Raw genomic sequence first — 15,985 nt, forward strand, 5'->3', positions numbered from 1 at the left:
AATGGTGACAGCCTGGTATTGAATTCATAACCATCCGGTGATCTGTTTGGAAACTGTATCACTAGACCACTAGGCCATCACCACCCATTATTTATGACACAGTACAAAACATCCCTTTAAATGACTGTAAGGAACGGCTGAGATGGGAAATTGTTAATACTGTAAGTCTGTGCAAACAGTTTATAAAACTACTGCATATACTTAATCTAGTAATAGTATACATATAAAGACATCTCTGTGAAGACAGTACATTGCCTTATTGTATTGCCCATTTAATATATATGTCAGTTTGTTTGTCTTTTTAAATTCAGGGAAGTTTCACTGCCTTGATCACATTCGCACAGTTACACACATTCACACCTGGAAGCTGCCCCGTACGACCACAGTCTGCTCTGATGGCCACTAAGCAGCTCCACCGTACTTTTTGACCATTCTATATGTATTGTATGCATTTTTTTTAAATCTAGTTCGGCTGTATATTTATTTAGCAGTATGTCTATGGTCATGCCTTGAAGAATAATTTAAACCTTCCTGAATACATAAATAAATATGGCTATGAAATAAATCCTGCAATAAATAAATGAGGGAATAAATATATAGTTCAATAAATACATAAATAAATAGGTTTTTATACAAATAAAATTGGACGTTTTTCATACGACTGCTTTTATTTAATTCAGGGGAATTTTTATTTCATTGTATTTTTTTTATTAACCCATACAGTCACAGGATTGCGCATCTTTGCACATTACTACCGCAGAATGACGCTACAGAGTGTTTACCTTTGACCTCTCTGCACGCGGAGGGAGTTGAACCAATCACATCGCTCGTTGTTGAGAGGTGCTCAAGTTTCTCGGAGGTCCATACCCTCTCGTCAACATGGTAAGTGCACCCATTCAAAAGAATAACTTATTTACTGTAAAGTAAAAGTCAGTAACTGTAAAACGTGTTCGTGTACTTTGTTGGCGTCAGGTTCATGACTCACCTTTTGTTTTCGTGATGCTATAATAATGTTTCACGTCCTTTAGCATCACAGGTTAGCATGTCGTGTTAGCGCTGAGCTAAGATAGCGGCACACACATATCGTCATGGTTCCGACTATGTCCTGGAACTGATTCTTATTATACAATAAAGGTGAAGACCACTAACATTCAGTTAGCTTCGGTTGCATATAATATTAGTAAATACGTCTAACGGTGTTCATAATCTTAAACTCAAGGCCGATAAAAAAGTGTTTAGCTTTGTGAATATTTGGCTAACTCGCTATCTAAACTCTCACGTTAGCTATACGTAAACCATTATTCTTCACCAGAGGTTAGACAGTCTGTAGTCATTCATTACAAGCAGCATTTTAGCAGTGACCTAGCAACTTAGCATTACTCAGATGCAATTTGAGATTTTTGATAATGCATGTAACGAATATTTGTTATCAATAAGAAATAACGTCAGGTAAAAAAGACTTCAGACAAACGAAAGAAACCTGCCTCTGGAGAGCCTGTCAATCACCGCTAACATTAAAGCTAGCGTTAAGTTGGTACTATAATTCATTAGTTTCTCTGTATCGTATAATGTTAGTTAACTTAATCTATGGTAAAGTCCGATATACCTTAATTAATGGAGTCCTCAGCAATATGAACTTGAATAATGTAACATTTTTATAGGACTTCTTTGCAAATTAATAAGTTAGTTCAGCCAGACTCGTACATATAAGTTATCTTTTAGGGGTGTTTTTAAACATTAAAACTATTTTAACATTCTGCAAAATGGCAGAAAATGCTCAGCTTCTCAAATATGGAGATTTCCTGCTTTTCTCTGTTTTATAACATATAAAACTGAATATCTTTGGGTTTTAGACATTTTTTACATTTAAAGACATCAACTTGGGTTTTGACAACTGGGATGGACATTTCCCACTATTTTCTGACATTTTATAGACCAAACGAAACGATTAATCTAGAAAATAAATGGCAGATTGGTTGCAACCCTAAACAAATGTTCTCTTTGGCTATATGTAAAGAATTGTTAAGTATGCAATGTTGTCTCTTGTTGTATGGCTGCGTAGAATTACATTGACGACCAAAGATTTCGGAGAACATTTGCATTCTGCAAGTCAGCCTTTGAGAGCGTGCAGGGTTTATAAGACCATAATTAGATTTGTGCAAAAGCAAGGCCAGAGTTGAGAACTTAACAGATGATTTGAGATGCAGTCATGCTCCACCTTGTTTTCTGTAATTGTGTGATCTCACCTGTCTCTCTTCTATATAGTTTCTGCATTTTACTAGAATATGCTCCACTCTCTTTTTCATGACTGGTCACAATTACCTGGATGTTTTCCCACAGTGAAAAGTGTATTGTTGCCTACTTTGGATACATTAATATTAATTTAGACAATTTATTTTGATCACTAGGACCCACATTTGATATTTTTCTCTTGCCTAACCATTCTTACATTTTTGAACACGAGCTCAGAAAGCCAATCCTGATGATTGCTTGCTGTCTTAATGTATGCGAGTGCTGATACAGAGTTACTACATATGAGTATTTTGACAAACCTTTATGAATGAGCAAGGCAACAGTAAGGGATCAATAAGTTTGTCAGAATGTGGCTGAACTTTAATCTATAGTGCATATCCACAAGCCCACAATAATTGAAAATGTAGGCTAAATGATAAATTATGTAAATCCCATATTGTCCTAAATAGTCATAATCACGTATTGCTCCTTTTATAGAGGAGCAATATATTCAAAGGCTGGCTTTTTTCCTTGTGTGAGTTTGAAAAAGGATAAGACTATCACATCCAGATAGGGATGTGTCTATTTGCAACTTGGTGTCACAAATGGTTGTCAAGAGACTTTTTGTAATCTGGAGAATATTTAGAGCTACTCAGAAAACAAGAGCTTCTCAGAAAAGAGCACATGCATGATCCAGACTGCACACTGAAATCTAATTTTGCTCTTACAAATCTGTGCCTGTGCACTCTCAAATGTTGCCTTGCCGTTTGTCTGAGTAGGAGTCAGAATTAGGTTTTTGGTTGTCAATATACTTCCATATACTGTAGGCACACCAAGCTAAAACAAAAACATTAAAGGCTAATACAATAGCTCTGCAATAAGTCATAAGTGATCTAATGCTGTAGTTTGTGGTGCTGTTCAATTGTTTCGCCTTATACTGACAGGTGGTCATTATATTTTGTCCACCCTCCTTTTGTATAAATATATTTGAATAATACTTTTCTAAACTAATAGTAATTAGATTTAGGTTGTGCATGTCATGATACAACATTATTATTGTCTTGACTACAGTATTAACTAAAATATTGGAGCAAGAAAATCTAATTTACCCACATTTTAAAAATGTAAGGACATATTTGGAGAAACCGCACTGGCTGTTGTGAGTTCACTAACTCTGTCTGGTGTTTCTTATTCATGACAGTCTTCATTGGACGCCAATAATGGCCCGAGCCAAGCGCCACCTTATCCAGGTGTACCGCCCTCAGGGATACCTCCCCCATTTGTAAGTCAGTGACAGATAAGTTTATGCTAATTAGCTCATACAGGGTTTAACGGAGAGTGGTAAATATTAAAGGTCTTCATTAATGTTTAATTTTTTCTAATGCATCTCTTCTCTCTCGTTATTCATTGGTCAAGATGGGACCACCTGGAATACCGCCTCATTACCCACCCATCGGAATGCCTCCTATGGGACAGCGACCACCCAGCATGACTCCTATGCCTCCTGGTATAATTCCCCCTGGAATAATGCCACCAATGGGTGCACCACCAATGGGACAGGTGAGTCTTGTAGGAAGCTTGTAGGTTTGTCTCTGTTTTGTAGGATTTATTAGTCCTAAAAGCTTGTTGGTCTGCTGCTCCTCTCACGGCACCTTTTATTACTCACTTTTAGCTAACATGTTGTTACTTTGCACTTTGGGTTTGAAAAAATAAATAATCTGCATTGGCTGCATATTGCCTATTAGAGACTCTCTCTACCCCTGTGCCACATGTTTAATATTTATTTAAGTTTTTGTCAACAAAGTCTGAAAGTCCATGTTATTGTTTTAGGTTGTGTGGTTTTATTTGATTAGTTTTATTTATTTAGGATATATTAATGTTTTTCACATTCCAATATCTCAATATTCTTAAGCCTTAGAAGTTAATTGCTCTTTAGAAGGATGCATTACTTGCATTATTATGCTATTTTATTATCATTAAATCAGTGGCATAGCATGATCACAACATGATAATATTATTGTTTTATCGTAATTATTTCTGGGACGATATATCCTCCATCAAAAGTAGTTATTGTGACAGGCCTACTCCTGACTTAAACAAGGACTGGCCAAGTTACACATCAGAACAGATAAATGAAAAAGCTAGATGGCAGGCGTTATTACTTTAATAAAGAGACAGTTGGGATGCTGTGTTTTTGGTTGACGTTTTCCAAACTACTGTACTGAAAGAAGAAATAACTTTGTATAACTGCCTGCCTGCCACAGACAAGTGGCTCTGCGACTTACAGCACTGAGAAGTGTAAGTTAGGACATGTTGGATAGTTTAATGATGCCCAAGTTGTAATGACAAATCATTTTCCTTTTAAGTTGCTCTGGTCATTGTTTTATGAGTGATGACAACGTTGTACTTATCAAAGTAATGGTGATATCGTAATGAGACGACATCACTAAAATATGGTCAGACTGGTCTTGACAAAAGGATGGTGAGACGAACAATCCTCCAGGTTACTCAAACCTTTTTGGAAAAGAACCAAAGGAAAATGCTTAACTTCTATCAGAGATTACATGCTGATTTCCTGGTTTAATTTTGACCCACTGCGTTGCTGTAGATGTGTGCACTTATAGATTTTCCAATGCAATGATGGATGATTAGCTACATTACGGTTAGTTCGCTTTTGGTTTACCTCAAATAAAGTGGCAGCTAAACACGCAAAATTCACATCTCGGCTTGTTTGCAACCCGTCTGATCATGACCAGTGTTTTTTGCTCTATTGGGGCAAAACAATCTTTTAGTAATGACGCTGTTTTGAGATCTCAGTAATTACTTTGGTGAGCACAATGTTATCATACCTGAAAGTCGATAGTCTGAAATAAACAAAAATACAACTCAAGTTATAATAAACTGAAGTTTCCTTTCAGCATAATCCTGTGTTGGTCATTAGAAAAGTTATTTATAACTTTCCTGTTTTCTTTAGCACTTATGCACAGAAGCTAATGTGTTGGTTGTGTGCTATATCATGTGGCACTCGCAGTCCTCTAAAGAGATGCCATTTAACGTGCGCATCTTTTTGAACATCTACCAATACTGCTGAGGTAGTCGCACTCTTTTTTTAATCAAAAATAGGTTTCATATAGAAAGCAAATATGGCCCTGTCATGCATATAAATAGGTGTGATATTGGGAGATGTTTGAAGAAGGTGCCAGCAACACAAGTCTAAAAAAGGTGGCAAGATGATGTAGTTTGATGTGTTGCTACTTCACAGATCGGAAGCTATGGCATCACACTATTAAAAAAAGCACCCCCCCCCCCCCCCCATTGCAAGCCGCCTTCCACACATGCACCAACACCCTGACTGTCTCACACTGTGTCTTAATACTTCTTCCTGCACTGGGTGATATGGAAATGCCAGATGAATATTTCATTATGCTTTTTTTTATTAGATGCCGAGCATGATGCCACCTATGATGCCAGGGATGATGATGCCCCCTCGCATGCCAGCTGCGGCTGTACAACCAACGGGACCGGTAACTCTCTTCCTTACCATCAGTGCACTGCTTCACACTTCTTATTGCAATCTGTGAAATGCTAAGTGAATCATTTGTGCTGCCAAGTAACACTGTTGGATATGAATTGATGTCATTCCATAAAAAAACCAAAACATAATTACATACAGTGGCTGATCAAAATTAAAATGAACACCTGCGTGCGATATGTCCCTGTTGTCTCTTTTGGTTTGGCTTTGGTTCAGCTGTGAATCACTTAACATTATGAAACACATGAGGCCCTCAATGTTGATGTTCTGTTAACTTTTCTTTTATACTGAGGGGTTAGCAAGTTATGCAAATGAGTCATCTGATATATTTGTTGTAACGACATCCAGACGGTTTTAGAGATCGTAAAACATCTACTTTATCATCACAATCCTATTTTGGATCTTGATGGTGTGGAGTTTTGTACTAATCAGGAAAGCTTTGTCACACACTGTGTATTGTGAACGATAGCGCTGTAATCCTAGCTGAATTCACCTTTCTGTCTTAGAGATGTGCAGACGGTAACTTTCAGATTTGTGAGTAATCCACTAATAAAATTGTCTTTTCCACAGCCTGGTGTTGACTCCGCAGGTAAGATTCTTATTTTGTTACTTTAATTGCAAATCATATTCTTGCATATTTTGTATTCATTGGAAGTACAGTGTCTGACAGAATTTGTATTTTTATGCTCACAGCTGCTGCACCTGGAACAGCTGTAAGTGCAACATCTTTTTTTCTTTATATGCCGTAATTGCAAGTTTACAATTTGACAATTTAGAGTTCTCACCATTAGCGCCACATACTTTGTTTTCTCAATAACTGCAGTCTGCCAGACTTTCATTTGTCCTTTAACCCTGCAGAGTACCACTAATGGATCTCCACAGGAAGATCAGCAAAAGAAGGTTTGTGCATATTGATAATGGATATGTATATGTATATGTATATATATATATATATATCTCACACACAGTACCAGTCAAAAATTTGGACACACAGTCTCATTCAATGTGAATGTGTGTCCAAACCTTTGACTGGTACTGTGTCCATCCATCCATCCATCCATCGTCTACCACTTATCTGGGGTCGGGTCGCGGGGGCAGCAGCTCCAGTAGGGAACCCCAAACTTCCCTTCTCCGGGCCAGCTCCGACTGGGGGATCCCGAGGCGTTCCCAGGCCAGTGAGGAGATATAATCTCTCCACCGAGTCCTGGGTCTTCCCCGGCGTCTCCTCCCAGCTGGATGTGCCAGGAACACCTCCCTAGGGAGGCGCCCAGGTGGCATCCTTACTAGATGCCCGAACCACCTCAACTGGCTCCTTTCAACGCAAAGGAGCAGCGGCTCTACTCCGAGTCTCTCACGGATGGCTGAGCTTCTCACCCTATCTCTAAGGAGACTCCAGCCATCTCGTTCTTTCTGTGTGTGTGTGTGTGTGTGTGTGTGTGTGTGTGTGTGTGATATATATATATATATATATATATATATATATATATATATATATATATATATATATATATTCACATTGAATGAGAATGTGTGGCCAAACCTTTGACTGGTACTGTGTGTGAAAAGCGTGACAATATCACAGCTCCTGGTTAGATATAAGAACCAATGTTAAGTGGTTTCTTGCTTTGTTTCTTTTTTTAAACACTGACAAATCTAACGTATTGTTTTTGTCTGCCTCAGAAGTCCCTGTGGACAGAACACAAGTCATTGGATGGGAAGACTTATTTTTACAATACAGAGACCAAGCAGTCCACATGGGAGAAACCAGAGGATCTCAAATCTCCTGCAGAGGTACAAACCTTCATCACTTACATTTACCTGTAACGTTCACCCAAGTAACCATTTGTTTACTCGCATATTCACATACTGTTTTCTATATAAAAATCATAACTTGTACCCTGTTTTACTCTTAGTTTAAATAAATAACAATTAGATTCATGGTGTATTTATATAATAAAATAGTTATAGAAGTAGTTAAATAATAATTTTCATATGGATAATATCATCACACTAGTTAACTTTGTGCATTGTATTTTGTTCTCTTTTAGCAAATGCTGTCTAAATGCCCTTGGAAGGAGTACAAGTCGGACACTGGGAAGCCTTATTATTACAACTCTCAGACGAAAGAGTCCAGATGGACCAAACCCAAAGACCTGGAGGATTTGGAAGGTAAAGAGCTGCTGTCTAATGATGCCAGACCTGTAGTTAGTAGGGCAGTGATTTTCCATGCTGCGCTCCATGGATGAGCTTTTAACAGCGTGAATGGTAGGCCGCTGGCTTGTTCGACAAATAACGGCATGGCTTAGAGGGGTTGTGGGCATCATTGATGTACAAACACAGAAAGCTCAAATACAGGAACACAAGAGTGCATTTATCTCTGTGCTGTTCTCTTATCTGCAGTATGCTTTGAAATGAAAACGAGTACCCTAACAGCTATCTCATTTTGTATTTTCCAGCTATGATCAAAGCAGAGGAGAATGGGTAAGAGCTTCCTGTTTACCTTCGCTTACACTTCACTGCTGCATTATGTAATGTAATACAGCGGTTATTGAACATTATTTCTCCCTCCATGATCAAAACCCTTTTTATTTTTATTATAAACCTACTTTATATTAGATTCCAGTCAGCTACTTTGTCCTGCTATGCATCCCATCGTGTGGTTTGACCCGTCATGATTTGGTTTCAGAACGGCCGAGGCAATGGCTCCTGGCACCGCAGCAGCTCCTGCACTGCAAGCAGATAATGCAGCCACTATGGCAACCGTTATGGAGGCGGAAACTGCGACAGCAGTCTCAGAGGAACTCCTGTCTCAGGTTGCTATGCATCACGCAGCTGAGGTCAAGACTGCGGATGCACCTGTGGCTCCCTCAGAGATCTCAGCTGCCACAGAGCCCACAGCCAGGTAATGAGTTATGTCTGATACAGACGGGTACTGTCTCCAGTACTCAGACATTGCACTTTAAACATCAAGCCAAACCTATAGTCATAATGATGCTGGCTTTATGTCCACAGTACTTTCAACTTAATGTATTCATGGATGAGGAGGTCTATTTTTGTGTCTCATAAATTCATTTAAGCCGATGTGATGAATGCTCAATGTCTTAAATGCTTCATGCAAACACGGCTAAGTTCATGCAATAACATCTTCCTTTGCACTCAGTATTGAAGTCGCAAAAGAAGAACGGCCAGAACTCCAGAAGAAAACTTACAAATGGAACACGAAAGAGGAGGCCAAGCAGGCCTTCAAAGAGCTGCTGAAGGAGAAGGTGAGCCGGGCTGTCAACATGTAGATGGACTAGAGAGCACACACTGTAGAGAGTGTAGAGGCTGGTCTCTGTCAGCCTGTAGTGCATCTTCACGTTACTTAACATTTATCAGATCAAATACAAAAAAAAAATTCTGCTTGTATCAGCGTGCTCACCTAGCCATACAATAGTATCGATTAATGTGCTTTTACTGTAGCTGTGACCAACATGGAGCACCATGAATACTTTACTTGTGCCATCGTAGCTTCAAAGACTGTAGGGCCGACTGCTCCATCACCTGGATTGGAGCTCTGTTTGGGATGCAAAATATCATCAATGTGACTGAAGTTTACTGTTGATTCAAAGATAGACTTCCGAAATAGAGATCGGATGGGACAAGTCCAAAACATTTGGGTGAGATTAGTTTGGTCAGTGCCAGGAGATGTGCAAGCTAGTTTGCTTTTAGACGACTTTGCATTTTAAGACCCCATGACGGTGACAAATAGATGACGTGTGGACATGTTTTAAAACCTCAGTCTCTTTCTATATATTGAGATCCTCGGACCAAATCGTGCATAGATTATCAGAGGGCGAAGGTTGGCGCGCAAAGAGACTTGTATAGCTTTTAAATGGTACCCTTTAGTTAAGGCTTGATTATGAAACCAGGTAGAAAGTGGAATAGCAGGGAAACCAGGGAAGTGAATACAAATGGATTGATTCTTAACACACCACCAGTGCAATATAGTTTGAGAGTTTGCAGCACAGTAGTAAAATATGAACTGAGGAATAGAGCGTGAAAGAACTGGTATGCATTGAAAGTCATTCATTTCTATACAAAATATCCTGCTAGAGCAAGAGACAGAAGTAAGAGAGACCAAAGTTGGAGATTAGAGAAATTACATTTTAACAAAACTTCCCAAATATGAGATGTCTTAAACTGCAATTTAGAAAGGGAATAGGCTGTAGCTGCAACATTAATGGCTGAAAGTTGTAGAAGGTTTGTTTATAAGGTGAAATGTTATCGCGTCAGTCTCTCTCGATGCCTGATGTGTTTACCAGCACATGCTTCCCAATTTGATCTGGATCTAATCCCCGTCCCTCCCTCTCCATGAGCCCCTGGGAGGTCTTAGCTCAATTGTTAAGCTTTCCCTCCTGCTGTGGGTGTGTTGTGTCACAAGGTGGCCCAGCACCACCCACCTTGAACGCGGCTATATTTAGGCTCTTTTTAATTTTGTGCACAAAGCCCTCCTCTGAGATTGCTTGCCATTTCCTGCAAGATCTTAATGGCTCTGTCTTTATGATTAGCTTTATTGGATCAAAGGCGAGGGGCTGCCTGGGATTAAAACAGTGAGAGAAAGTGGCATGCCTCAGTGAGTTAGAATAACTGACGATTTTACAAGACCGAGGCATGCGCTGGAATCAGTTCATAATGGATGGAGTCGCTCCCTGCGAGAGGCAAGTGGCAGCAAGGGCACTTACATAAGTCCTCAGTGGCACTTTGAATTATTGCCTCTCTACACCTCGTAACCAGGCATCTATCAGTAATTAAGAAAATGTGTTTACTTCTACGAGATAAAGCCGTACAGCTCAAACAATCTATTTTCACTGATCAGTAGTTTGAATATGATGGAACATTTTACATACAATTGAACTTGAATTGTATTCTCTTTTTCAGGGCGTGTCCTCAAACTCCTCTTGGGAACAGGCTATGAAAATGATTATCAACGATCCTCGCTACAGGTACACGAATCTCCTGGGATAAGTTCATCCTTTTCACAATGGCAGGTGATAACAATGCCCACCTGACCTCAAATTCTTACTTTTCTTTCTTCAACAAAGCGCACTTCCCAAACTGAGTGAGAAGAAACAGGCGTTCAATGCCTACAAAGTCCACACAGAGAAGGAAGAAAAAGAAGAGGCCCGAATTAAATACAAGGAGTCCAAAGAGACCTTTCAGAGGTTCTTGGAGAACCATGACAAGATGACATCTACCACCAGATACAAGTAAGTGCTGCAATGATCTCACAAAGTGTTTTTTTTGTATTGATTTGTGTTTCACTGAATTGTCAATATGATTATGCAGATGGGATCGGTGAAAGGTCACCTATGGGTCCTGCACTCCATCATGCAGTTACCGCACAGTTCACTTCCTCTTGAAATACTTAGAACCGTTGGCTCTTGTCACAATGTTTACATCAAATGATGTTGCTTGGTCACAAGTTAGAGAGTGAGTGGACTTAAGGAACATTGTGATTTGTTGATGTTGGGGCTCAGGTGCATACAGGCTAATAAATGCAACAGAGATGCTGGAAACTAGATATAGCATATTTGTTACTAAATAGTTACTAATTAATTTGGTTCAGGTGTGCTAACCTATAAACAAACACATGTGCTAAGGTGTTATGCATTAGACATTCTGCCAACAACATTTAAAATGTTTTGGTCCTTGGTCCTGCGTGAGTTCACCGGCAGTCTTTGGTTTGGTATTTGTGTGAAAGTCATCGTGACAGACAGAGGACGGACGTGTGACCTTGACAACAAGCCAGTTAACGGAGTTCTTCTGGGGCTGTAATCTGGGATGACACGCAGCTGGACTGGATAGCAGTGCTATCTGATTATGTGTGCGTCTCCTTCCATGTAATACCTTATTTCACAGTCAACCGCTTCTTCTGACTCATGTAACGAGTTTTAACTCTACAAAACTGTGCATCGGATGGCTTGCACTAAGCCTTAAAACCAATGTGTTGGAAGTAAATGTGGCCTGTGCTGCCCTCATGTGGGTTATTGTATGTTTCTGTTTCTACTTGCAATCCAGGAAAGCAGAACAGATGTTTAATGAGCTGGAGGTGTGGAGCTGTGTACCAGAGAGAGACCGGCTGGAGATCTATGAAGATGTTTTGTTCTACCTCGCTAAGAAAGAGAAGGTAAAACTCCCTCGGAGTCTGAAGACATTTTCAGTCTGCATGTTTATCATCATGATGTAGAGTTATTAAGATGGGGGCTATGGGAACACTGGCACAATTAACACTGTGGTTTTCTCCTCTACAAAATGTTTCCAGGAACAAGCCAAGCAGTTAAGAAAGAGGAACTGGGAAGCTCTCAAGAACATTTTGGACAACATGGCCAACGTCACATACCGCACCACCTGGTCTGAGGCCCAGCAGTACCTGCTAGACAACCCTACCTTTGCAGAGGATGAGGAGCTGCAGAGTATGAATATCTTTATTGACCTACTTTAGTTTAAACAGATGGTAGAAGTGAGAGGACAAAGTTTCTACCTCACTTTATTTCAAACAACCGTAGCTTCACTCAGATCTGTGTGTAAACTATTCTCAGTTCTCCCTGCTCATAGTGTCGTTTCCTGCTGACAGATATGGACAAAGAGGATGCCCTCATTTGTTTTGAGGAGCACATCCGGGCGCTGGAGAAGGAAGAGGAGGAGGAGAAACAGAAGACTCTTCTCAGGGAGAGGAGACGACAACGCAAGAACAGGGAGGCCTTCCAGGTGAGAGGGAATGGAGGGGCAAAACATGTGCATCTCAAAACACTTAAGATCTGGGAGTCACTAAGTCAGAGAAAGAAATACTGGCTTCATGTCCTACATTAACTTCTTACGAGTACGGCGCCCGTTCAAAAAGTGCATGTTCGAAACTGTCTGATTGCTTGGCCTCCTGTATTGCTGCCTGCAGCTTTCTCGAGAACCTCTCATCCAAACAACTTCACACTACGCTTCCTTAGGTCCTCGGACGTAGACCCGCCCCATGTGAAGTCGATCGGATAAACTTTGTATAACTGTTGCTCTCCTGAATTCATATTTTGTTGTTTTCTCTCAGAAATTCCTGGACGAGCTCCACGACCACGGTCATCTTCACTCCATGTCCGCCTGGATGGAGATGTACCCGACCCTGAGCTCAGACATCCGCTTTGCCAACATGCTGGGCCAGCCGGGTAGGACAGCAGGTCACTGCAGACGTAGCCTCACGTGTCCGCATGAGCTGAATGCTCTGAAGCACGTGGACGTGACATGTAGACAACAGCACATGACATGAACAGAGACATAAAGCATACACATTTCACTGACGTAGAATCATTTCTTACGCCATTCATTTTAGATACGTGTTTTAGTTTTTATATATTTTTAACAACATTCAGCACACACACATTCCTGCATAATTGTTATTGATATGGTTTTGTAACCTCGTGTTCGGTTTTATATATATTTTGGAGCATAAAACATATTGTCTACATCTTCTGACTTGTCCTTTGTATTCTGCAGGTTCCACTCCCCTAGACTTGTTCAAATTCTATGTGGAAGACTTGAAGGCGCGCTACCATGATGAAAAGAGGATCATCAAAGATATTCTTAAGGTAAGATCGTCATCATCTGCTCATATCAGTGCTTTCTGTTGTGATATTTTATGTTACGTCTTACACCTTGTTAACCTTCTGCTTCCTCTGTGCCGCCAGGACAAAGGCTTTCTGGTGGAGGTCAACACCAGCTTTGAAGACTTTGGATCAGTCATCAGCTCAGACAAGAGAGCCACCACACTGGATGCAGGAAACATAAAGCTGGCATTCAACAGTGTAAGACTCCCGAGTCCTGTCCTGCAGACGTTTTCCCTCACTAGCTTTTGTAATATCCTACATAGTTACCGAACACAGATGCGAGTAAACAATATTGACTGGAGAACATTTTTAAGAATGACATATTTTAGTTGGTACAATACATTTGAGCAAAGTTTCTGTGCGTTTTAATGTCGCGCTTAAAAGCTATGTTATGTTATGTTATGGCCTTTTCCTGTGTGTTCATACTTTAATTGTTTATATTTATTAGATTAACCCATTTTGAAACCTCTTCCTGCGTAGTTACTGGAGAAGGCGGAAGCCAGAGAGAGGGAGCGAGAGAAAGAGGAGGCCAGGAAGATGAAAAGGAAAGAAGCGGCCTTTAAAAACATGCTGAAGCTGGCCACACCACCTCTGGAGCCAGAGACTACATGGGAGGGGGTGCGCCTTTTTTTGCGAAACATTCTTTATGGTTTCAAAGCACCCGCTATTTTGTGTTTACAACTTCTAAAAGATTTGTAAAAGCAATACACGGTAGCTGGTCCTTTCCGTGTCTATTGTACTTAGTGTTTTGTGGTGATTTCAGATCAGAGATCGATTCTTAAAAGAATCTGCCTTTGAAGACGTGACGCTGGAGTCGGAGAGGAAACGGATATTCAAAGACTTTATGCACGTCTTAGAGGTAAGTCTGTCAGGACGGTGGGAATGGGCTGAATTTCTCAATTTAGTTGACGATGTTTAACATGGCATGTGTGTTGTTGTTTTACAGCATGAATGCCAACATCACCACTCCAAGACAAAGAAACACTCAAAGAAGTCCAAGAAGCACCACAGGAAACGATCCCGCTCTCGATCGGTGAGTCGTCCTCACCGCAGAGACGATGAGCAAACAATTTAGCTGTTAATAATGTGTAAGAATATCTCAGCACTTTCCCTCATGCCTCCACTTTAATGCTCTGACAGGGCTCAGAGTCTGAGGATGAGGAATACCACAAGAAGAAAAAGAGGTCGCAGTCCAAATCTCCATCCGAACGCTCTTCTAGTGGAGAATCTGGTGAGTGGCTTTCAAAGCTTCAGATCATTTATTTTATCGTCGTGTGGCAGAAGTGCAGCTCGATTGACATTTACTGACATTTTCTGCCTGAAACCAGAGAGGAGCTACAAAAAATCCAAGAAGCACAAGAAGAAGGGCAAAAAGAGACGTCACAAGTCTGTAAGTATACAGGAACCCCCCCCCCCCCCAAAAAAAAAGATTTGTGTGTGTGTATACATGCAATCTGAATGTGTGTGTTGTTTGTATGTGCACTGATGGTTAATATGACAACCAGGCATCGCCAGAATCTGACACTGAGAAGAAAGGAAGAGAGCGCGATGGAAAGCGTGAGAAGGACTTAGAGAAAGATAAAGAGAACGACAAGTCTCGGGGGAAATCTCGCTCAGACTCCAAACAGAAGTCTCCTAAAAGAAAAGCGGCAAAAGAGGAGGTTGGTTTTCTTTATTATTTTAACGGCTGTCGAGGTTAGCTGATGTTTAACTGGTGAAAGTTACCATGTAAAGCATGTTCTAGAAGTTTGTAATGGTCATTGTGAGAGGTGTTCACTATGATTTCGAGGCGCTCTTGTGATGACTCCATCTTTACGCCAGTCAAGTATTCATTCCTCCATATATTACCGAGTCTTTGTTTTGTGGTCAGGGCGGCTGGGATACGTCAGGCAGCGAGCTGAGTGAAGGAGAGCTGGAGAAGAGGAGAAGAACTTTACTGGAACAGCTGGATGCTCCTTGATGATCACACTTCCGCTGCCCTTTTATTGTATTTGTACACTTCTACAATATGCATTCCCCAAGCTCATCTGACTGTTCTGGGCGTACCAGCCTGAGCAGACTGAGAGATAACATCGGTCTCCGGTATTTATGGGGATGTGCGACACTGAGCTTACACACTTATTTGGTGACTAATTTGATATCGGGGAAACTGATCAGCTGATCAACCTTTAAATGTCAGGTTGTCTTTTTGTTGCTTTTGTTAGTATTTTTTAGTTGACTGTAGCTGTACATGTTTTCCATCGCCAATCATTTTTATATTCAATTTAAAGTACATCTTTAACGCCACACTGACCGTCTTTCGCCTGGAAAAGTAGTGCAAGAAGAAATAAGTTCCAGGACAACATATCTTTCATTATCTCTAGACACGTTCACATAATGAAACAATTTATTTTGATTTGGTCTCAACTGCAGCTGAATTCTTGAGGAATGATCCAAAAAGGTTTTAATTGGAGCATCTGTTAAAATGGAAATGTAGTGAAATGTAATAAAATACAGTTTCATTAGATTACGTCTGTCATTTCTTGACTTTAGAGAAGGTACCATCACTTAACCCTCCTGTGTGTCTGCAGTTAGTGAAGTCATTGAGTCA

General features: G+C 40.4%; 1 protein-coding gene across 2 annotated transcripts; it reads left to right on the plus strand.

Annotated features, from left to right (window-relative positions):
* The first annotated feature begins 756 nt into the window (after window positions 1-756).
* prpf40a (PRP40 pre-mRNA processing factor 40 homolog A) lies at window positions 757-15,901 on the plus strand. 2 transcript variants are annotated; one of them, XM_029458494.1, is made up of 27 exons: window positions 757-882; window positions 3,434-3,514; window positions 3,649-3,792; window positions 5,673-5,756; window positions 6,335-6,353; window positions 6,458-6,477; window positions 6,623-6,664; window positions 7,445-7,555; window positions 7,813-7,933; window positions 8,221-8,245; window positions 8,451-8,666; window positions 8,925-9,030; window positions 10,685-10,749; window positions 10,849-11,013; window positions 11,825-11,933; window positions 12,069-12,219; window positions 12,381-12,514; window positions 12,843-12,957; window positions 13,286-13,377; window positions 13,477-13,593; window positions 13,876-14,013; window positions 14,159-14,254; window positions 14,342-14,428; window positions 14,536-14,626; window positions 14,724-14,785; window positions 14,901-15,056; window positions 15,266-15,901. In XM_029458494.1, exons 1-27 carry the CDS (start codon window positions 880-882, stop codon window positions 15,353-15,355), a joined length of 2,640 nt encoding a protein of 879 aa, XP_029314354.1. In that variant the 5' UTR covers window positions 757-879; the 3' UTR covers window positions 15,356-15,901. The 2 variants fall into 2 exon arrangements, with proteins under 2 accessions (XP_029314354.1, XP_029314355.1); XM_029458495.1 differs by lacking the exon at window positions 3,434-3,514 and having other exon boundaries at window positions 783-882.
* The last annotated feature ends 84 nt before the right edge of the window (window positions 15,902-15,985 follow it).

Source organism: Cottoperca gobio, chromosome 21 (genome assembly GCF_900634415.1).
Source record: "Cottoperca gobio chromosome 21, fCotGob3.1, whole genome shotgun sequence".
Classification (NCBI taxonomy): Eukaryota; Metazoa; Chordata; class Actinopteri; order Perciformes; family Bovichtidae; genus Cottoperca; species Cottoperca gobio.